The sequence below is a fragment of the Falco peregrinus genome, chromosome 12 (assembly GCF_023634155.1).
Source record: "Falco peregrinus isolate bFalPer1 chromosome 12, bFalPer1.pri, whole genome shotgun sequence".
Taxonomy (NCBI): domain Eukaryota; kingdom Metazoa; phylum Chordata; class Aves; order Falconiformes; family Falconidae; genus Falco; species Falco peregrinus.
Genome location: NC_073732.1, coordinates 15467489 through 15489309, shown reverse-complemented (window position 1 = coordinate 15489309; position 21821 = coordinate 15467489). Strand labels below are relative to the sequence as shown.

The following is a 21821-nucleotide window of genomic DNA, read 5'->3' as shown; positions in this document are numbered from 1 at the left end:
AGGACACTGAAAGCCTTTTCTCCTGCCCTTTCCCTGCCTGTGCTCAGAGGCAGAGCAAGTGTGAGAGCCACCAGGTCCCTGAGAGCAGGGAGGCTGCCCGGCCGCTGGACGATGGCAGACGCATGCCTCAGTGCAGCTCCCACAGGTGCCAGCCCTTGGGCTGAGCTTGCTGGCGCACTGTTTAGCTCACAGCTATTCCACATGGGCTGCCTTGTGCCAGGCAGACGATGCACAGTCGGACCACTGGCTCAGCCCCAGCTCCCAGGGCATGCTGACCAGGTCACGGCAGGGCTCAGCATTGCCCCTGGGTGTAGGGAGTGGCACTGGCCTGGGCTCGGCCTCATGCTGCCGCATGGATGCTGCTCTGGTGTGCACGTAAGAGCCACACCACAGCACCACAGCATGGCACAGACTGGCGTTTGCTGTGCAGGTGTGCGAGATGCTCCTGACCTCTGCCTGCTGCTGCTGCTGCATCACTGGAGCAAAGTTCCCTGCATCCTGGCATCTTCCATCAACCAGGAGGTGTTTCAGCCAGGTATGTGCACCCTGCACAAGTGTGGGTGCAAAAGCAAAACACAGCAGGCTGGTAGGTGCCCAGGCTCAGCCCGGGTGGTCATCCATCCCTTCTGGCCTTAAACTTGTGAGTCCTGTAAAGGGCAGGGAGGAAAGGCACAGGCAGCGAAACATGCCCCATTCACAGAGGAGAGTGCTGCACCAGCCGAGGGCAGCGCACAGGGTTTTCTGCTCCTGTGTGCGGCAGGGACTCATTAGCTCAGAGCTGGCTGTGCCTACTCTATTCTCTGGAAGCTTTTGTTCCCTTACAGAAATGTAGTCTCTCTCTCCCTCACCCTTAGCCCCTTTTAATATTAAGGTCAATAGGTTGACGATTAAGCAGGAAAAGGGCATGAAGAATCAACCAAATTAAATCTTGTGTGCAAACAGGTGGGTGTGAAATTTCAGTCAATGGCTGGTGTTATCAGGGACCCCTGGGATCCCAATTTCCCAGGGGAAGACTGGGCAGCCCCAGGGGGATTTGGGTACAAAAACTCCAGACATGGGAGAATAGAAAAAAGTCTTCTCAAAAACCAATATTGACAAGGTCCCTGTGTTTGCACCCTGGCTTTCCCCAGCAGCACAAAGGGAGATGATTATCCCGGGTCCGGTGGGGAGGGGATGACGGGAGCTCAAAGGTGAGCCGCCCCCTCCCCAGGTCCCCTGGCCCCAGCCCCTCTGCTTAATCCCCCTTGCGCCCAAGCTTTGAAGTCGCCAGAGGTCGAATATGGGATGTAAATCACGTTAGCTGCAGTGTGTGATCACAACGCCGCTGCGACACAATGCTGTGCTTCCCCCAGCGCCCGGGCATCCCGCCGAGCCGCAGCCAGCACCGGGCTATAAACAGCCCCAAGCTGTGGAGGAAAGCGGGGACCGAGGGTGGGCTGCAGCGGGGGTCACTCGTCACAGGTGGGAGGTCCACAGAGCCAGGAGTGGGAGCCATGGTGGGCACCAGCACCCGGCAGCCGCGGGGCTGCCGATAGCAGGAGACTCATCCCTGGGATTAATTAGCAAAGGCTGTGGCCACAGAGCAATGTAGAACATGAGCATTTGCCGGGGCGTTGGTTACCAGGGCTGTCCCGCAGCGTTGCACATCTTGTAAGCATTAGCATCACGTAAGAGGAGCCTGCACAGAAGGACGCAGGGTTTATTGGGTTGTAAACTGCGTTGTTCCCATTACAGTAATGACATTGCTGGTGAAGAAATGTGCCTTTCGCACACGAGGCTTGGGAACCAGGTGTGCCGGAAGGAAACAGGGGTTTGGAGGCTCTGTTGTCACCAATGGGATGGGATAACAGAAAGAGAAACAAAGCAGACAGGGGAGAAAGCAGGAGGAGGCACCAAGGAGATGCTACTGCTACCCACGGGGCTGCTGTGTCCTTCAGCCCTTTGCATTTATCTGCCCCAGTTCCAGCTCCACCAATGCTCAGCCCCCCGGCTCCCTGACATGGGGCTGCACACCCTGCCCACCACCTGGAAAGTTCAGAGCCGGGGTGTGAGGGTTGACAGGGAGACAGCAAGTATGTGCCGGCTCCTCGGCTCTGTTCTGATGCCCTTCACTCTGCCTTGCTCCAGCACTTGCCATGCCTCCCGCAGCACCTGGCAAGACGTGACACACGGAGTTCACTGCCCAGCACAGAACAAGGGCACTGCTGCCCAAGCGAGCACCCCCGAGCACCAAGACCATCCCTGCCCTGCTGAAAAATCTCCTGTGCTTAATTTTCCCTTAGCCAAGGAAGCAGCCTTCAAAAGAAGTGATGGTGGATCCAAATAATTAACCCATTTCCTTTTTTCCCACTACCTAAAATACATCCATTCTTTGCAGGCAGCAAGTTGACTGTTTTAAGGGTTTTTTTCACCATTTCACACCCAAACCAACACTGGTTGTCCAAGATCAGCACCAGAACTTATCAGTCATCACTGTCTGGCTGCACAGATCTGGATGAACTGTGTTACAGGCCTGTCCCCACCAGCCTGGCTCCAGATGCCCCGGTTTCTCCTTGGAGCTGCCACCCGCCTCAGTGGCCCTGGCGGACCTTCCCAAGCAGGTGCCTGGTGGGAAACACAGGACCTGTCATCCTCCCCACTTGGTGACAAGTGACAGAGAGAAGCTGAGTGATGCTGGGGATCTGAACCACATGGCATCAGTGCCTTCACACATACCTGCTAACAGGAGCCAGGCACGGGTACCAGCCCAGCTCACCCCCCCGGGCTCCCCTTCACCCCTTGGCAGCTGGAGGAGCTGCTCCATCCCTGCCCACTGCTGCAGCACTCGAGCAAGGACCCTGGCAGTTAGAAAATATCCAATTTCAAAGCTTTTTTTTTTCCTTTCTTCTTAATTGGGAGACCAGATGATTATTTTTTTTTTAAAACAAAATATGTTGTTACTGTGGAAAATATCTGCTCTCCACAGAAAATGCCTTGCGTTCGCTGTACACATTGTGAGCCATACCAGAAAACATCTGATGTGTTTCCAAAACCACTGGGGCATTTCTTTTCCTATTAGAATGGAAATTTTCTTCAGGAAATAAGTTTTACCTAGTTCACACTGACATTTGCCACAGCAGAGAGCAAGAAGCCCTGTGCCCATGCCACCCCTCCATCTCCCAAAGGTGGCATCATACGGTCACTCTGGCATGACCAGGCACCCAAACCTGCAGCACAGACACCTGGCTTTGACCCAAGCTTGGACACAAGTCATGTGGGTTTCCAATCACCAGCCACCAGCACCCATCCAGGCTGGTCCAAGGGGCAACCGTGGCCTTACTAGGGCAAAATTATATCTGTTTGAGAAACACAGAGGAAAATACATTATTTTAGTCCTATCAGCATCTCCCTGGTGCAGCGTGGGAGCTGAGAGGAGCACAGTGTGCCCACCAGGCTCCCCTGGTCATGCTGGCCTGAGGGCAGTTACGGAGATGCCCTTTTCTGCCCCACCGTGAGAGCCGTCCAACCCTGCAGCACTGCTCTTTGTCTCAGGTCAGAAGGAAGGTCTGACATTTACTGTGAAATAGCAATGTTTGAGTATTAGATCTGGAAAAGTGTCCTGATTTTATCACCATTATCTTCTGCCCATATTGCTGGTATTTCACAATGTGAAGTACCAACAATGCCCAAGACAAACATCTAATTTATTTAGCATTAGCCAGTACAGTTGTACACCATCAACACTAACTGAAAATTTAGAAAACCAAACACTGCCATTTCAATTTAGCATTTTCCCATGATTATTCTATAGGAAGGAAAATAAAAATAAAGAACAAAAATTAAATTAAAAAACCTAAAAAGCCTGAAAAATTTCACTTGTGTCTACAAAATTCATCTGTGTTAGCATAGATGTCGGGATGGTGATTACAGCAGCTCTACTCATCAGTTTTCCTGCTGTGTCCATAGCACAAGGTAGGATGCACCCAGGGATGACTGCTATGGTCTCTCCACAACAGCTCTGTCTGGATCTGAATCTGACAGCCCAGGACTTAAACTCTGCCCAGCTCGGGAGGAGCTGCCACCTTTCCAGCTGGGGGACTGTGCCTTAACGCTGTTCCCCCAGCAGATCCCCTGGGGACAGCAAAGAAAATTGCCCATGCCTCCCCACCTGAAACACATCTTGTTTACTGACGGCTCCTCTTCAAGTGTTTATATGTTCAAACCCACGGAGGCTCACCTCGCACACTGGGGAGCCCGGGGGCTCGGCAGGCGAGGGCTGGCATCGCCAGCAATGAGCTCGGTGCAGATGCGGCAGTGCTGCACGGCACAGCCGGCCAGGACACAGCCATATTCTGAATTTCTTTCTTTTTTTTCAAGCAGACTTCTGAGAAAACATCTGCTGTGCCCCAAGCCCGCACCAGAGCTGAAGATCAAAATAAAGGACTTTTGTCTTTTTATTAAGCATTTTAGCAAACGTGACTATTACATTCATATTATATTTCCCTGTTTTGTACAAACACGTTTAAGTCAGCACTAAGAGGATTACATTTATGGCACACCAATCTCTGCTCAAATGGGCTGACTAAAGAAACTCTTGTTAAACAGTATTTTCTCTAATGCCTGTTGCTTTTCTTCCTTGCTTTAGTGCTCAGACATCTATCCAGGCTCCCTAAATCCACCCTCCTCATAAGCTTTCAGATCAAGACTCTTCCCCCCTCCACCCCCCTCCGCACCCTTTAATACAGCTGAAGATGAACATTAGCGCTTGGTTCAACTGCACTGGAAAGGGAAAGGGCAGATTCATCAAAATCTTTATACCTCCATAGAAAAATGTAGCCTTTTGCCTTTCCTCGAGTGAATGCCTTTTCTAGAGGGTATTCATTAGGGGTTCGGTCTGTTTTTGCAGACAGCTCCACAGATGTTGACATTTTTTTTCTTTGCTGGGTTAAGACGCCTTCTATAGGCTTTCAGTCTTTATTTGTTACTTCTTTATTATCCAAGAGGGGTTTTTCTTTCTTTTTTTTTCCTCCTTCTTTTTTTTTTTTTTTTTTCTTTCTTCCCAAGGAGTTGACTCGGTTCTCTGAAGAGAGCAGTGGTAGTCAGGCTCATTATTATCTCGGGTCCTTTTTCATCGCCCCGGCAGGCCGTCCGGGGCCACGGGGCCATTGTGGTGGAGCAGCAGGTATCTGTGGCACGGCGGGGTCAGCGCTCTGGCCGGCGCAGTGCCTTTGTGCGCCTGCCTCGTGCTGCTGGCTCTGTTTGTCCGGTGGTGGGAAAGGTCAGGAGCACGCCATCACTCCATACCTGAGGTTTTGTCTTTGGCCACTGCCTAGAGCTTATGGAAATAATTTGTTGGAAAGCAATCGCTGGACCTGGTGGGGAAGCAGAGTGAAGGGGTGGAGGTGTGCCGGCAGGGATGGGGGTGATGCCAAAGCTGCCTGGTCCAGCAGACAGGCTGTGTCTCTTGCGTGCTGCTTGGGAAGCCGTGGGCTTGCCATGGTCCACAAAGCTCACCTTTATCATCACCTTTACACATTGAGATAGCTGGTTTCCCATGGTGAACTTTGCAAAAACAGCAATTTGGCTCGGTGTAGAGGCTTAAAGCATGATGCAGGCAGCACCCTAACACCTATGTCCCGATCTCCGCGACCAAATGCACCACACCTTGCCCAGGACCCATCACCCTTGCCTGCAGACATACATCAGCCAAATACTCCATCCCAGTGCCAGCAGATGTTCAAATACCTCTGCCCCAGCTCCCAGAGAAGATTTACTGTGTATCTAATTTTACCAAAAAATGTTTGCTGGGACAGACAGAGGGACTGGCAAAGGCATCATAATTCAAGTGGCGCTTCAGGACCTGCCATAACAGAAGCTGGAGGAAAGGGCTCCAGCTTATTCACGGCTGGGCTCATTGTGTCACCCTGCTGCTGGTGACTGCATGTCCAGGCCATGCATTATCTCTGGGAAAAGGAAAGCCCTCCCACTCCTCCCAGGAGCCCTCCCAGCCTGTTCCCACACTGTCCAGAGTCACCAGCCCCACAGCCATCACGGAGCTTCCCAGCCAGACTCCCAGCGTGAGCCAGTGGCAGGGACAGGTGGAGGCGACAGGTACCTTTATCCCACCACCAAGAAAAGCTCCAACATCCCATTGGCAAATTCTCCCCCACTGAGAGAAGGGTCTGAGATGATTCCTTATTTACAGCAGGAGCAGGCAAGGTGGAGGGATGGAGCAGCTCCTGGAGAACTGTGCTCCCAGCCCTTAACCTCTCCTCCCCTGATGAATTTATGCCTTAGTGGGCCACATCAGCTCCAGTCATGGGGCAGCTGGTGGGCATTAAGGGTGACGTGATCCCCATTAGTGCTCGCCGTCTAAATAACACCAGCCGTGGACAGGCAGGAAGGTGCGTGGCCAGCAGGCACAGTACTGCAGGGTTGCACTGCTGCTGGGTGCCTGCACCAGGTGCCTGTCCCCAGCCACCCTCACCCAGCCGAAGGTGGAGCAGGAGGGGAGCAGCTCCCTGCTGCCAGCTGCAGCCCTATGTCCCAGCCTGGGACCCTGAGCTCATCAGACAGGGAACGGATGGGAATGTTGATGGGGACACCGAGAAGTGTCACATTTAGTTGCCACTACCAGTACACTGAAAGCTCTTGCCGTTTTCCCCTTTTTTATCATGGCTTTAACAGGAGAGCTGCCATTAGCTTTACACATCACCCTTGGGGAAATAGTGCTGATAAATGCCTGAGATCAGGTAGGTGGATTTTTTTTTTCATTACTTATTATTCTGGAGAATCCTTCCACTGCTAAAAGCAAGAGGAGAATAAGCCAGCTCTTGCAGCCCGATAGTGATCCACCCAAAGGGTCATGGCTGGATTTCGCATGCCTTGCTCTGTGCAGGTGCCTGGGGGACCCTGGCAGGCAGGGCAGGATCTGGCCCAGAACAGCGCTGTCTCAAAAGATCTTTCCTTGGGGCTGAGCTCGCCATTTCCCCCTGCAGAGGGATCCGTCCCCTTCCAGCGCAGCATTTCACCCCAGCAAACTCCCAGCACAACCTTGGGCCAAAGCAGCTTTTCTATAAAAGCGGACCGATGGCGTTCCTCGCTGTGCCTGCCCTTCCCCACTCCGGTGTGTTTGTGTCAGCTGTTGCTCCCCACAAGCATGCCGCCATCGGTGGTGCTGCCCGGCTGGCACTCACGTGCACTGGCTGGCATCAGGGATGTGACAGAGCCCCGGGTGCAGGACCTGCAGCAGCCTTTGCATGAACATTGCAGGCACTGAGGTTTATAACCCAGAAAATCTGGGCTCTGAAGGGCTCTATCTGGTGGGGCAGGAGGCGTGCCGCCCTGCCCAGAGCCACTTTTATGCCATTGTGCCTTTTCAGCATTGCATTAAGGCAGCCAAAGAAGGGGGATTTTTAATGGTTCCAGGGGAACAAAGCGTGAACATTCTGCCCAACTTCATTACAGAATCATCTGAAACGCTTGAGGAACGTTTCCCACTAATTATCATAAATAGCCGAAAAAAATCTTTCCCTCCCAAAGCAGGTTCCAGCTGCCCCTCTGTGTTTTCTCACCTCCACTTCCAATAGCCTGACCCTGCCCCCGCACAAAGGGGAGACCCCATCTCCGCTCACCCCCCTGCGCCTGGGGGCTCTAAAGAAATACAAACAGGCAGCAGATTAACAGCACTTGTTTGCACCTTAAACAAACAGGCAGCTTCCGCCCCTCCGAGCTCTCCTGCTGCCCAGGGGAGGAGGCACCGGCTGGTTTTCCTTGCCCTTGCACTCATGCCCTGCCCAAATCCTGGGTAAAAGCATGTGCAGCACAAGGCGTGATGCAGGCAGACCAAGGAAGGGAACGCTGGGGGTGCCAGCCCTGTGCCCCCTCGAACCTCAACACCGATGCCTGGGTGTCCTCCGCTGCCCCAGCTGCCCTGGGGGAGGTTGGGCCCCTGCCCTGGTGAGATGTGGCTGCAGCCCTTTTGCAGGAGGATTGGGAGATGCCAAGGCCGAAGCAGATGAATGAATGTCCCAGTTCAGGTCCTGCCCCATGCATCTCACAGGGCTTCTTGGTAAGGCACAACCTGACGGGGATGCTGTGGGTGAAGGATGGGGAGGGACAGACAGACTGTGCAGAGAACACATGGAGGAGCGGTGCTGGTGTTCAAAACCACCAGCAGCATAGAGGGGGCACAGCAGCAACACTGAGCAATGACTGCCAGCCACCATCACCTCCGCTGAGCCCAGCGGGTGCCAGACATGCTGGCCCAGCCAGTCCTTTGGCTAATCCCAGGAGACACAGGCGCCTCTGCCAGGGAGCTGCCCCAGCTCAGCTGCTCACTCTGCAGGTCCCATGTTGCCCATCCCACCTGTCCAGGCAGCACTGCCAGCACCTCCTTGCTCCTAGGGACACAATGCCAGCCAGCCCCTTCTCGCCCTGCCCGCAGCGCATGGAGCAGCCAGCGCCCAGCCCCTCAGCCTGCTGGGGCAGGCAGTCTTGAGAGACATGGGGGCTCAACCCACACCAGCGGTCAGCATGACGCTGCTCCTGGCACAGCAATGGCACGTGTTTGGGGCCAGCACACGAGGCAGGTGCCCAGGGAGGAATCCACAACAGCACAGCCATGGGCTGGGGCAGGTTCCCAGCAGTGAGCCAGCAGTGGAACTCCTCCTCCAGGTTTGCTCCCTACCCAGGTTATTGTGCAAATCCCCCCATGCAGGTGTTGCCCCCCTTCCCACCAGTCACAAGAGAGGGCTGTTGCTCACAAGCCCCATTCTTGCCCACAGGGCACCCCAGGGACAGGCAGGGGACCAGGGGAAGGTGGCAGGGACAGGCCACTGCACCTGCAGCGCAGGGAGCTCCCGGTGGGGCTGATGGGCAAAGGGGTTACAAGTCAGTACCACAGCACCAGTGAGAGGGCTATGGGAACCATGGCTCACCTGCACAGGGCAGGAAGAGAGCCAGTGGCAGCTGTGGGACTCACAGGCCATCCTGGAGACCCTCCTGGTCCCAGCACCACTCAAGGACATGCATGCATAGTATCCTGTCTCTGCTGCTAACTGGTTGTCACCTGAGGCTAACTATGAGGACCTCATATTGGGAAGAGATCTATGGTGTCACACGCAGCCTGGAGATGCCACATAGGGACACTCACCTTTTTTTTCCAATGCAAGACCAAGAGCATCCTGTGTAAGGAGTGAGCAGGGGGAGAGCAAAGGGAGGTGCTGCCTCATTAAGTGCATGGGCAATCCTGGGCACTCCTCACCACAGGGTGCTGTGGATGCTAAAATCTTGCCTGAGTTCAGAGAAACCAGAGAAATCCAAGGATTAAAAAAATCATCAGGTGCTACTCAGTACAATGGCTGTCCTGCAAAGGGCTGCCCAGGCCGCCCACAGCAGAGTGAGGAGGGTGTACTGGGGGCTGTGCATTCCCTGGACACCTGCACCTCCCCGCTGGGAGGAAGGTCTCTCCTTGGCGTTGCGGCAAGGTGAAGCTCCAAAGCAGCAAACCTGTGCACTGGTCTCCCCGGTGCAGATCCCCCATGCCCTGCCCCATCCCCAGGTGCTCTCTGGCTGCTCTTGCTCGGCAATCGGCAAACCCAGGCATGTTCCCCACAGACTGCCCAGGCACATCACCCCCAGGACGCCCAGCATCCCACCCACCTCTCAGCCCCTTCCTTCCTGGGGGGACAGCAGAGCGAGCCGGGCCAAACAGGAACAGCTGCTAATTCCTCCCAGCCCAGCACAGCTGTAGCCCTCCAGGGATCAGCCCCACAGGGATCGAGGGAGCTGATTCCTGCCTGTGAGCCAGCTGCACCAGCCTGGCTCTGGGAACACGAGCGGCTGCATTTTCGTTGCAAATTAGAAATCAATCATAGCAGGAAATTCCCATGCTGAGAACACCCTGGCTATTATTATTTTACAGCACTCAAAGGTGTTCTGGGCACTTAGAAAGATGTGGCCTTTTCGGGGTATTATGGGGCAAATTATTTTTAAAGGCAGCTTTAGGAATGTTGGCCGTTTGGTTTCCAGAGCGGGACGGGCACAGGTGGAGGCTGTGGGGCTTTGTGCTGCTTTCAGATCCACCACCGCTCTGCAGAAGGGGAAGCAGCACACTCCAGAGCGAACACCTCTAGCCTGACCCCAGCTTTATTAATAACGAGTAATTAATATGAGAGCGGACGTGCCTTGTGTCTCTGAAGACCTTTTAAGATGTGATTATGTTGTGCTAATCTCACCCCGAAGTACTTCCCTGTTTAGACTGCACTGGGCCATTAAATATCTGAAAAGCCAGCGGAGACCCCCCCTCTCCCCGCCCCGGGAAATGCTCGGGGTCTGTTCCCCAGCAGCCAGGCCCCCATTTCAAACCCTCTAAATCAAGTATTAAGTCGAGCCCATCTGGACTGCCAGGAAAAACACTCCCTCCCCCTCATCTGTGTCTCATTACCCACCGTGCCAGCCTTGGCCCCGCTCGCTCCATCCCGCCCAGATGTGCTGCCCCGCGTTCGCCTCCCGTATTTCACAGCCGTCAGCAGGACTTCAAGGAGCAGCCGAAGAGCCAGTAACACTGCACAGGCTCTTAGCAAAGACATATATCCAGGTCCCTAACGCATAGCTGCAGGCACACACTCAAACACAAAGCCCCTTTCCCCCTCCCTTAGTCTTGCACCAGGCAGGGGAGCTGGGGCACTTGGGGCTCTCCGGCCGGGAGGCTTCTAAGCCGCTTCCCCGCAGCTCTTTGCCCAGCACGTCCTGACTGTTGATTTTCAGGGGTTTTCCCACCGAGATGCCCCCAAAGCCAGGCAGTCCCTATGCCCCATGCCTGGGGAAGGGCACCCAAAAGCAGGGCAGGACACGGAGCAGGTGCTGTCGGCAAAGGCGGTGAGTTGAAGACAGACACCTGCAACACTGTAGTAACCAGGGTCATTAAATTTGGGAGCAGCTTGCCTGGCACAGGGCAAGGTCAATGCTGAGCTCAGAGCAAAATAAAGTACCCAGACACCAAAAGCAAGGAACAATCTCATTCATTAGCTCAGAAATCTTCTGGGCTAAAGCTTTCCAGTGAAACTTTCAGCACTTTCTGCTATGGTAGAAAACACGCAGAAACGCCCACTTTTGCTTAAGTTTGGCACTCTCCTGGCTCTGGCGATAGCCCGGGACTGCAGACGTGAAGTCAACACATCAGCCCTTCAGTTACCAGGAGAGTTAGCCCCTTCCTCCTGAGCTTCCAGAGAGCTGGTGCCCAGCCTGCAGTTGGAGCTCAGCATCAGGTGAGGTTATGGCACAAGAACTACCATGGCCAGCCATGCCCAAACATCACTCTTCCCAAGAGGCCAGGTGGCATCACAAAGAGGTTTTTAGGGACATGAGATGCAAGAGGGGAAAGAAAAATATGTCTCTTGTCTCACTCTGCCTCTGTCTGCAAGAGGGTGTGCAACCCTGGTCTTGCACCCTGATGATTGGCGCTGGTTGGGGACGCCACAGTCCAGCAAGCAACAAGCATCCCCTGCAGCAGGTCACGGCAAGAACAGCCCTGGGATGCAAGTACTCCTCTCGCCAGCCCTTCAGTGCACAGCAGAGATGCAGGGGGGGCTTTAATACCAGTGAGAAGAAAATGGAGAAAGAGAGGCGATGAGGTCAGTGTCATGATGGACGTACAGGCACTGACACCTCCCATAATGTGGCACAGGGAAGAAGCCTGGGCGCAGGACAGGATGCCTTGGGATGTCCTTCCCCAAGGACTGCTGGCGCTCTGTTGGGTACCTGCCCGGGATGGGGAGGAGGTGCAGGCAGGGACCCCGACCAGACCCTGCAGCAAGAGCTGGCCGTGCCCGAGGTCCAGCAAGGTCCCACCTGGCCGGCTGCGGGGTCTCCAGCATTTCGGTGCGGTGCTTCCAGCGCCACTGCTCCCGCTGGCCCTGGGCAGGCGGTGGCAGCCACTGCCTGTGTCGGGATGCCATCTAGTGTCGCTTGGCAGAAGGGCCCGTCAGGCTGTGACACCACGCACAGGCTCCCCATCGCAGCATCTCCAGGGGCCAGCTGGGAGGCGGCCCCGAACAGCCTGGGTGCTGGGACACCCACCCCTGGGGACAGTCCGCGCCCCAGGAGATACGCACCCCAGCAGGGCTCCAGGCTCCAAAGGAGGATGACGGCCATTGCCCAGGAGCAGCAAAGCTCAAAGCGGCGCCCGGGGTTGTTCAGCAGGTCCCGGGGCATCCAGGGCTTGGAGACTCAGCAGCCTCACCGGTGGCACAGGGTGGCCCCGGCAGCAGGTGGCTCGGTGGAGGAGAAGGGCGAGCATCCCCCATAGCAGGGTGCAGCCCACCTGCAGCACCAGCGTGGCCAGGCTCAGGGCCAGGGAGGCCCAGCAGTACCGGGGGCTGGACTGCAGGGCAAAGCCCCAGGTGTGATGCCGGCTGGGGACCAGGGGTGGGGAGGCTGGCCAGGGGCTGCTGTGGTCTGGTGTGGGGGGAGCGGGAGATGCTGGGATCCGGATGGTGCCTGCAGGAGTTGGAGTATGTCGGGGGGCTGTGGGAGTGGGCTGGGTGCCAACCATGGATGAGCCCCACGTGGTGGCATGGTCTCTGCCTGGTGCAGGAGCTTGGTGGGATGGGCAGTGTGAGGTCAGCAGGACCACACCTGGCACAGCAGCCCTGGGAGGTGGCCAGAGTGCCGTAGCAGGGGCTGAGACAAGGGAGATGCTGGGTGTCCCCAGTGGGATGGTGGCTGGCCTCTCCGTGGGCAGCAGAAGAGCAGGAGACACTTGTCTAGTGGTGGCTGCCAGTGGGCTGCTTGGCAGCAGTGTGGTGGCAGAAACTAGAGTGGACAGTGCAGGCTCTGGGCTGGTGGCCCCAGGAGGCTCTAGGCTTGTGATGGCTGGAGTTAGACACAGGCTGAAGGCCTCCTGTGCCACAGCTGGCAATGGGGAGGTGATGGAAACCCTGGGCAGCATGGTTGATGATGGGGTGGCAATGGAGGCCTTTGGCAGCACAGTTGGTGATCCGGTGTCGATGGAGGTCTCTGGCAGCACAGTCGGTGATGGTGTGGTGATGGAAACCTTAGGCAGCACAGCTGGTGATGGAGTTGTGATGGAGGCCATGGGCAGTGCAGTTGATGATGGGGTGGTGATGGAGGTCTTGAGCAACACAGCTGATGAGGGTGTGGTGACGGAAGTGTTGGGCACATTTGTTGATAATGGGGTGGCGATAGAGGCCTTCAGCAGCATAGTTGATGATGGGGTGTTGACAGAGATCTCAGGCAGCACGGCAGATGATGGGGTAGTGATGGAGGCCTTTGGCAGCATGATTGATGATGGTGTGGTGATGGAGGTCTTGGGCACATTTGTTGGTGACGGAGTGGTGATAGAAGCCTTCGGCAGCAGAGATGATGATGGAGTGGTAACAAAGGCCTTAGATGGCATGGTTGGTGATGGAGTGGTGAAGGAGGCCTCTGATGGGGTGGGTGGCAACGTGGCAGAGGTGGCCACAGGTGACAGCACAGTTGGTAGTGCCATGATGGGAAAGGCTGCCAGTGACAGTATGGTTGGCGCTGCAGTGGGCAAGGCTCCAAGTGACACCAAGGTTGACATTCCTTGTGATGATGTGGAGGTGAATGGCAGAGATGGGGTAAAAGAATCTGAAAGAGGCAGAGTAGCTGGGCAAATTAACTGGTCATCACTCAGTGATATCACCGCTTGCCCTGCCAGGTGGGGTGGACTCTTGCATGACACCTGGGTGGACAATCTGACCTTCTCACTGTTGCCCAGGATCCAGCTGTGCAGGTAGCAGAGGTTGCAGTCACATGTCCATGGGTTCCCACTCAGATACACTGAGCTGAGCTTCTTCAGGGGGTCCAGGAGCCCTCGAGGGACACTCTTCAGTTGGTTCTTCTGAAGGTTGAGGGTTTTCAGATTTGGGAGGGAAGAAAAGACCTCATCATCCAGAGCACAGAGCTGATTTCTGTCCAGCTGGAGTTCCGTGAGCTTGCTGAGCCCAGTGAAGGCTCCTCTTGGCAGGGCTGTTAGCTGGTTGTGGGACAAGATAAGTTTGCCAAGAGACGTGAGGTTGACAAAGATGCTGTCTGGAAGCGTGGCCAAACTGTTCCTGCCCAAGTCCAGGTCCTGCAGGTGTGGCATGGTGTCAAAAAGGCCACAGGGGAGTTCTGTAATGCGGTTTGAACCCAGAGTCAGCAGCTTTAATTTGTTTAAAGCAAAAAAGCCCTGAGGTGGGAGAGCCTTGATGAGGTTGTTGTCCAAGAGGAGTTTCTCTAGGTGAGGCAGGCTCTTCAGGAGCATGGGTGGCAGAGCCCTGAGCCTGTTCCTCTGGAGGCTGAGCTCCAGCAGCCCTGTCTGACTGTCTAGCAGCCCCTCTGGGAGGTCCTGCAACTCATTCTCATACAGCCGGAGGACTTGCAGCCGTGAAAGTTTGCTAAAGGCATCCCCAGGAAGAGTCGTGATCCTGTTTCTAGCCAAGTCCAAAAATGTTAGATTGATGAGAGAATCAAAGACACCTTCAGGAAGAGAAGGGATTGCATTGATGTGCAGGGAGAGCTCTTCCAAATTTTCCAGCCCATCAAACAGGCCTTTGGGGATATATTTGAGGTGGCTGTCTCTCAGCTCCAGCCTCCGCAAGCTTGGGAGGTGTTGGAAAGTACCCACAGCTAGTTCTTCTAACGAGGCACCAGAGATGTCCAAGTCTCTCAGTTTGTCCAAATTATCAAAGGCTCCAGGTTCCACTGTCTTGATCTTGTTGCCAATAAACAAAATCTTGATCAGGTTGGGCATGTACCTGAAGGCACCTTTCCTTATAGCAGTGATGCTGGTTTGCATAAAGATCATCTCAGAAATGAAGGATTTTGCAGTCTTTGGGATCTCTTTGACATCATTTTTTGTCCCTCTGTAGACCTCCTGGTAGTCTTTGGGCATTTCATATGGATCTTCACCTAGGATTTCATTTTGGCATTTATGGGGATGGAATGAGAGGAAGAAAAGGAAAAGGAAATGCTGGTACATTGTCCTGAAAAAAAGTTTTCACAAATCAGTTATGAAGAACAAAAACATCTCTGTCCAAAGCTCATGAACTGTGGCACCACGCTGTTGTTCAGCTCTCAGGACTCTTCTATTCACATATCATAACTCATTTTATGAGGGATAGACTGTACCAGCCAATGTACACGGCATTTACAAGAGTTCCCTGTCATTGGTACCAAGGGATGGAGAGGGAGAGCGAGCCAGGTCATGGTTCAGCACTGGGAGGCATCCAGGAGGGACAAGGGCTGGACGGTCTGTTCTCTGGCCCTCCTTCTCCCACATTTGGACTGTAGGCTCAGCATCTGTCTGGGTGAAGAAGGCAAAGTGCTGCTGCCCATTAGCACTGCCCCAGCGAGTCCAGTTACTCAGCAGGGCAACAGCCCATTCATGCAACAACAGAAGCAGCCAGCCCTGTGCTTGCTAATGAGGGATCAGCAAGGGTCCCAGGAGCCAGCCAAGACCAGATGACCTTGTTTACTCAGAATTTCCACACTGTGCTGGATGGACTTGCTATTTCATTGGTGCTTCCCTCATTTCAGGGGGGGGACATTTAAAACACGGCTTCTAAGCATCTCCTTCTCGGGATTCTTGCTAATTGCATCATATTTTGGCCTTGGTTATGCAGCTCTGTCAGATAGAAACAGTTAACCTGTGAGCAGCAACCAAGCTTTAGAGCAAGGCTCATTAAAACACTATGAAATGCCCACAGATGAACTCTTTAATACGTAACATTTAGGGCTCTGACCTGCAGTTAGGAAGTGAAGTCACTGATGGACACCCACCAGTAGCCACGTAAAGCCCACCACTTCCATTGAGTCGTTTGGAAACATTCAGCTAACACATTAGCTGGGGTTTAGTGGTCATGAGCATTGTACTGGAAACATAGCTTTCAGCTTGTGATTCACAGCCCTGGGTGGGAGCCATGGAAAAGGCTTTGAGTTCCTTCTTGGGTGTCCATTAAAGCTGACCACGAAAAAAAATCTTATGCTGGGAGGGTAAACGTGCTATGAAAAGGGGTGGGGGTGTTTGAAAAATGGTGAGAGGTCAGCAAATACGGGAGGTGAAAAGCTGCTGGGTTTGAAGGGAAACCGATGGGTGGTGAGGTATGTGCCAGTTGTCTGTGGGGTTCCCCAGAGGAGGAGCTGCTGCTGGTCCCTGTCCATCCTGTCCTCAGGGAGACTGGGGTACAGGAGCCAGGGGTGCGGGTGGAAAAGTGCCTGCTCACTTCAGCTGCACCACAATGGGTTAAATGCACAGGTGGGAATGGCTGGACTGAGTGCGTGGGGATGAAAATAAACATTTTTGAACTGCAAAGCTCTTTTTGTATCACTCCCTCACCCCATCTGGCTGCAGTGGACCTCGGCGTGGTCCCTTTCTCGTCCCACCCTCCAACAGCACAGGGACACAGAGGAACAGCCCCAGCTCACAGCACTGCAGCCTCTCCTGCTCCTTGCTGCACGGAAACGATCAACAGCCCACAGAGCCACCCCTCCCAGCACATTTTAAGAGCAAAAAAAGAGTTTTGTATCACTTACTTGGCCAAGCGCTTGTGAACTAGTTCAGCTGCCAGAGCGAGCCGTTCCGTGCGAGGAGTGAGGCCACCAGACAGGGGTCCCACCACCTGGCCACCCCTTTATCCACAGCTCAGGCACAGGGCTTGGCTTCACACAAGGTCAGGGCACAGGTCTGCGTGGGGAGATAAGGGGCAGGCGGGGAGCAGGCAGCAGAGCTGTGCCCCCGGCATGGGAGGCCATTGCAGAAACCCCTCGGAGAGGACACAGGCATGTACTCCCTTGGTGTTATCTGCTGGTGTCACTTGACTAGTCACATCCAGGGAAATGTGAAGATCTCCAGGCCAGCCTGTTTTGTAGCTGATGGTCTCTGCAAACCCATATCTCTGCCAGCTTCAAAAGCACCACCCCCACCAACACAACAGAAAGTAGTTTTCCTATTTAAAGCTTTTCCTATTAAAAAATCCAGCTGTTTCCTTCCTCAGGAATTGACTTATGTAGCTAAAGGTTCTGCTCTAAAGCCATTTGTTTAAGCTTATAAGAGGGATAACGTCTGTGCCCAGGCAGATATGCTGACAGCCGGGCTCTGGGCTCAGCCCCACACCTCTCCTGCTGCAGGGCTGGGGCTGCGAGCTGTGCTCCTCTCCATCCCAGCACAAGCCAAAGAGCCTCCCGTGGTGACACCCAGGGCTCCTGGCCAGCACAGGGTGTCTTGTGGGAAGAAAGACCCTGCTTGTTGCAAAGACTTAAAATTAGAAGGCATCCATTGCTTCCCAATGGGTAATCACACTAATTGCATTTAAAGAGTTCTTCAGTTTTCACCTGCCTTAATTAGGACTCAGCTTGTACTTGCTGGGCCTCCTTATACTTTCCCTGGCAACCTAAAAACACTCGAACTACCTCAGCTTTTCAACAGCCTACCCCCCTCCAGTGTCGATGCCATACTTGTCCAGGTCCCCACTTGGTGCCAGGCTACAGGGTGGCGGAGCCAGGCTGTGTGAGGGGACAGAGCTCGCAGCGGGGGTGACACCAGCCTCACCAGGCTGTGGTGCAGCAGCTGTGCCACCGTCTGGGGAGCCGCAGCCAGCCGCCGCATCCCTGCTCCAGGCTTGGAGATGGCCCAGCCAGCATCACCTGCGAGGTGGCAGTGGCGCGGTGGCGGTCCCCTGTGCGGCAGGGGTGGCAGCGTGGCTGTGCAGGACCGCGTCTGGGGTGCAGCATTGCCCACCTGCCCACCGGGGGGCATGGGGCCAGCACTCCGGAGCACGGCTGGGATCGCAGCCCACCGCCAGGGCAGGAGGGGTGGACACGGCACGGAGCCTCCACGCTGCTCCCGGCCCCCGGTGGGGCAGCAGCGGGGAAGGGGCTGGCAGAGACTCACAACCCAGCAGCAAAAGCAGCGCAGCGCCGCGCACAGCCCCCCGCTCCCGGGGAGGCTGGCTCAGAGGGTGGGTGGCCAGGCGCAGGCCGGGCCCAGGAGAGCCGTGTCCCAGCAGCCGCAAGATGGTGCAGCAGCACCGCCCCGCACCGCTCCGCACCGCTCCGCACCGCCCCGCACCGCCCCGGCGCGGCACGGCCGGGAGAGCGGCGCTGCGGGCGGGCCGGGCACGCACCGCGCACACCCGCGCACACGCATCCACGGACACGCATCCACGAACACGCACCCACACTTGCTCTCTCAGCGGAGCACCCACCCAGCCTGCCACCCCCGGGCGGGCAGCGCCGCTGGGACTTTGCGCCCCGCGTCCCCACGGGTCCCCGAGCTTGTCCGTGGGGGTGGGAGCCCACCCCGCAGTCAGGCAGCCCGTGCCCCTGGTGGGCGGTGGGCAGCGCTCGCCCACCTCTCCCGTGGGCACCCCCGGGGGTTAGTGCCCGGCTGCAGCCCAGAGCAGCGGGCAGGAGCCGAGGCCGGAGAGCCATGACGGGCAGAGGTGAGCGTGCCAGAGCATGGCACCTTCCCACCCACGGGCACCTGCACCCATGCCACCGCGCGTGGCCCCAGCTGAGTCCCACCCAGCCACAGCGGCATGCACCACGTCCCCAGAGGTGCAGGCAGAGGTGGGGGAACAGCGTTTCCTCGCTCCACCATGGGCACTGGTTGCACACAAGTAATAGATACATTTTAATTATATTTAAAATACACAGGAAACGCATAGCTGGGAGAATGAATGCCGCCAGTCCAGCTCTTGCGGAGAGCTCGGTGGCAGCTAGTGCCTCTGGTAAGGGTAGCACAACATGACCAGGGTGCTGCTCCCCAGGCCGCTTCAGGGGTTGCCGATGCAAGAGCAGAGCAGAAGCAGGCGCCTGCCCGAGCTCTAGGGTGCAGAGGGGACACCTGGTGACGTGGCCTCATCCCCATTCTGCGCTGTGACAAGGACACTGACCTGCAGCGTGCCACAGCGGGAGCGCAGCACCCAGGCACCCTGGTACACCAGCCCCGGCCCTGCTGCCTGCCTGGGAGGAGGAGGAGGAGGAAGCTGAAGGCTGATCTGGTGGCAGCTGGTAGCATCACAGGCCATGCTTACTGTGCCCTCGGGGTTGCTGTAGGTGCATTGCCCTGAAGCATCCTCCCCTGGCTCCCTGTGCCAGCCCTCCTTCAGGGGGACACCAGGGGCTCCTGGGCACCCCAGCTGCCCCTGGGGGACGTCTAGCAGGGACCGTCCCTGGAGAGCGGCCGGGCTGGCGCAGGAGGGTTGCACATGGATGGGGGGCTTGGAAAAGTCCTGGAGCCAGCCCAGGAGGTAGGTGAGGCGGCAGTCACAGGCCCAGGGGTTGCTGGCCAGCCCCACTCGTTCCAGCTCCTCGTTGGCATCGAAGAGCCCTGGGGGCAGGTGGGCCAGGCGGTTGTGGTCCAGCGCCAGGGCGGTGAGGAGGGGCAGCCCAGCCAGCAGCCCCGCCGGCAGGCTGGAGAGGTTGTTGTGGCTCAGCTGCAGCACCTCCAGTCCCACCAGCCCCTGGAAAAGCCCGGCAGGGAGGTGGACCATGGCATTGTGTGAGAGCACCAGAGTCTGCAGCGCCGACAGGTTGGCGAAGAGCCCCTGGGGCAGCGTCTCCAGCCGGTTGTGAGCCAGCGAGAGGTGGAGGAGGTGAGGGGTGCCAGTGAAGAGGGCGGCAGGCAGGGCGGCCAGGCGGTTGCCCTCCAGGCTGAGGGTGGTGAGGTTGGGGAGACCAGCGAAGATGTCAGGGGCCAGGCTGCCCAGGGCATTGTGCTGCAGCTGCAGCCGCCGCAGGCCCCCCAGCCCGGCAAAGACATGGGCCGGCAGCTCCTCCAGCCGGTTGCCATCCAGGTGGAGCTCGGCCAGCAGGCCCAGCGCCCCAAAAGCACCGGGGGGCACCTGCACCAGCAGGTTATCGCTGAGCTTGAGGAGGCGGAGGGTGGCGAGGGGGGCCAGCAGCCCAGCGGGCAGCTCAGCCAGGATGTTCTGTGAGAGGTCCAGGGTCTGGAGGTGCCGGAGGGGGCGGAAGATGCCGGGGGGCAATGCCTCGATCTTGTTTGCCGGCAAGTGCAGCTCCCGCAGGCGGCAGGCGGAGGCGAAGAGCCCGGGCTGCAGGGAGCGGATGGCGTTGGCACCTAGAGAGAGCTTGCTGAGGCTGGGCAGCCCCACCAGCACTCCCGGGCTGACCGCTGGCAAGGGATTACCCGACACCTCCAGCTCAGCGAGGCTGGGCAGCCCCCGAAAGGCGCCTGCCTCCAGCTCCTGGATGTCATTGTTGAGGAAGACCAGCTTGGTGAGGGCGGTGCTGGAGCCCAGGGCCCCGCTGCGGATGCTGCTCAGGGCTGTCTCCACGAAGAAGAGCTGGGTGGCATTCCCTGGCAGGCCTGCCGGGATCTCCTGCATCCTCTCCTCTGAGCAGAAGACTTTAGAGGTGTCATAGCACTGGCAGGTGGGGGGGCAGGGTGGCGGCAGCCCCCCCACCAGCAGGGACCCCAGCCCCAGCAGTGTGTGGACCACCAGCCTGCACTAGAGAAGGAGCCAGACCTTATCCCCTGCCTCGGCAAGGCAGAAATCTGCACCCACAGGTGGGTGCTGATGGGGAAGCAGCTTCTGCAGCCAGAAATGCAGCAACCTCTGGAGCACTGCCAGTATGGGCAGCTGCCCCGGCCATGGGCATCCCTCTGGGCCCAGCTACCCACACCACCCCAGCACTCCCCTTGCAGGAACGAGGAGCATGTTCCTCCCAGATCTCTCCCCACCTGTCCCATGTAGTGGGTTGGGGCTCTTCCCCTGCACCCCAGTCCCACTCCAGCCCACCCTGTAACAACCGGGGCGGTGCCACCCTCACCAAAGGTCCCCACATCTCGCAGAGCAGCGGCCAAGGTGAGACCCGTGTTGTCCTATGGGGGTCTTGGGGGGAACCTGTGGCCTCATGAGATGTCTTATGCGCACGAAGCTGAGCTGTGGGGTAGGGGAGCATGTGAAACAGGGGGATGTGCTGCACACACTGGGTGGTGGGGACAATGCTGCAGGGCAGCTCTGCACTCAGTGGCAAAAGGAGTGGACTCCACTGGTTGTATTTCTAACGGCCCATCAAGTACTTCTTTCTCTGCAAGCAACCAAAGAAGCATCAAAATGCCTGAGGGATACTCAGCTTGGCCAAATACCTGTTCCCAGCCCACTGGAGGCATTTTATGAGACAGCAGCCTCCAGACCTTTGCCAGTCCCTCCCTACTTGGGATGCATGCCAGTGCTGCTGCGTGATGGGGATGCTGCCCACCCTACAGCAATGCCCACCTGCAGACCCCAGCACAAGTGGGGGTATCCAAGGCTTATGCCAGCACTTGAGAGCAGTGTGGCGCTTGGCTTTTCCTTTCCACCATTTCATGTGTTTTCACCAGAGCCAACAGTGGCTCCCACCCATCCCAGGCCCCCCAAACTACCCGAGCCCTGTGGCCACCACTTACCAAATGTGGCATCGTGGAGACTGCCACCAAGCCTGGGGCAGGTTTGCAGGGACGTTGCTCGCCGAGATGGGACAGTGTTTTCTGGGGCGGATGGGAAGCTGGCTGACAAGCTGTTCCTGCTGGGGCGGAGCTGCCCCTCGCTGCTTATCGACAACAACAACCCGTGTCCTTGGAGTGCTTCAGAAAATAACCCAGCCCCAGAGGGACTGGAGGTGAGGCCAGAGGCAGCCGCCAGTGAGCGTCCCAGCAGGAAAGTGGGGTCCCAGCAGGGAAGTGGGGTCCCTGCCCCGGACGTCCACTGGCCCAGGGACAGTAGCAGGGCACTGCTGTCATGGGTGGCACCAGTCCCATATGGAGGTCAGCACACTTGCTTCCAGCAGCCCCACCAAGAGACCCCCTG

The 21821-nt window shown here is 56.7% G+C and overlaps 1 protein-coding gene across 1 annotated transcript; it reads right to left on the bottom strand.

Moving 5' to 3' along the window:
• Window positions 1-4415: 4415 nt before the first annotated feature.
• On the bottom strand, window positions 4416-21550 carry LOC106112528 (uncharacterized). Its single transcript, XM_055817382.1, has 4 exons — window positions 21422-21550; window positions 18835-20480; window positions 17440-17490; window positions 4416-14993 (listed from the first exon to the last, which is right to left on the bottom strand). Exons 1-4 carry the CDS (start codon window positions 21431-21433, stop codon window positions 12155-12157), a joined length of 4548 nt encoding a protein of 1515 aa, XP_055673357.1. The 5' UTR covers window positions 21434-21550; the 3' UTR covers window positions 4416-12154.
• Between the last annotated feature and the right edge of the window lie 271 nt (window positions 21551-21821).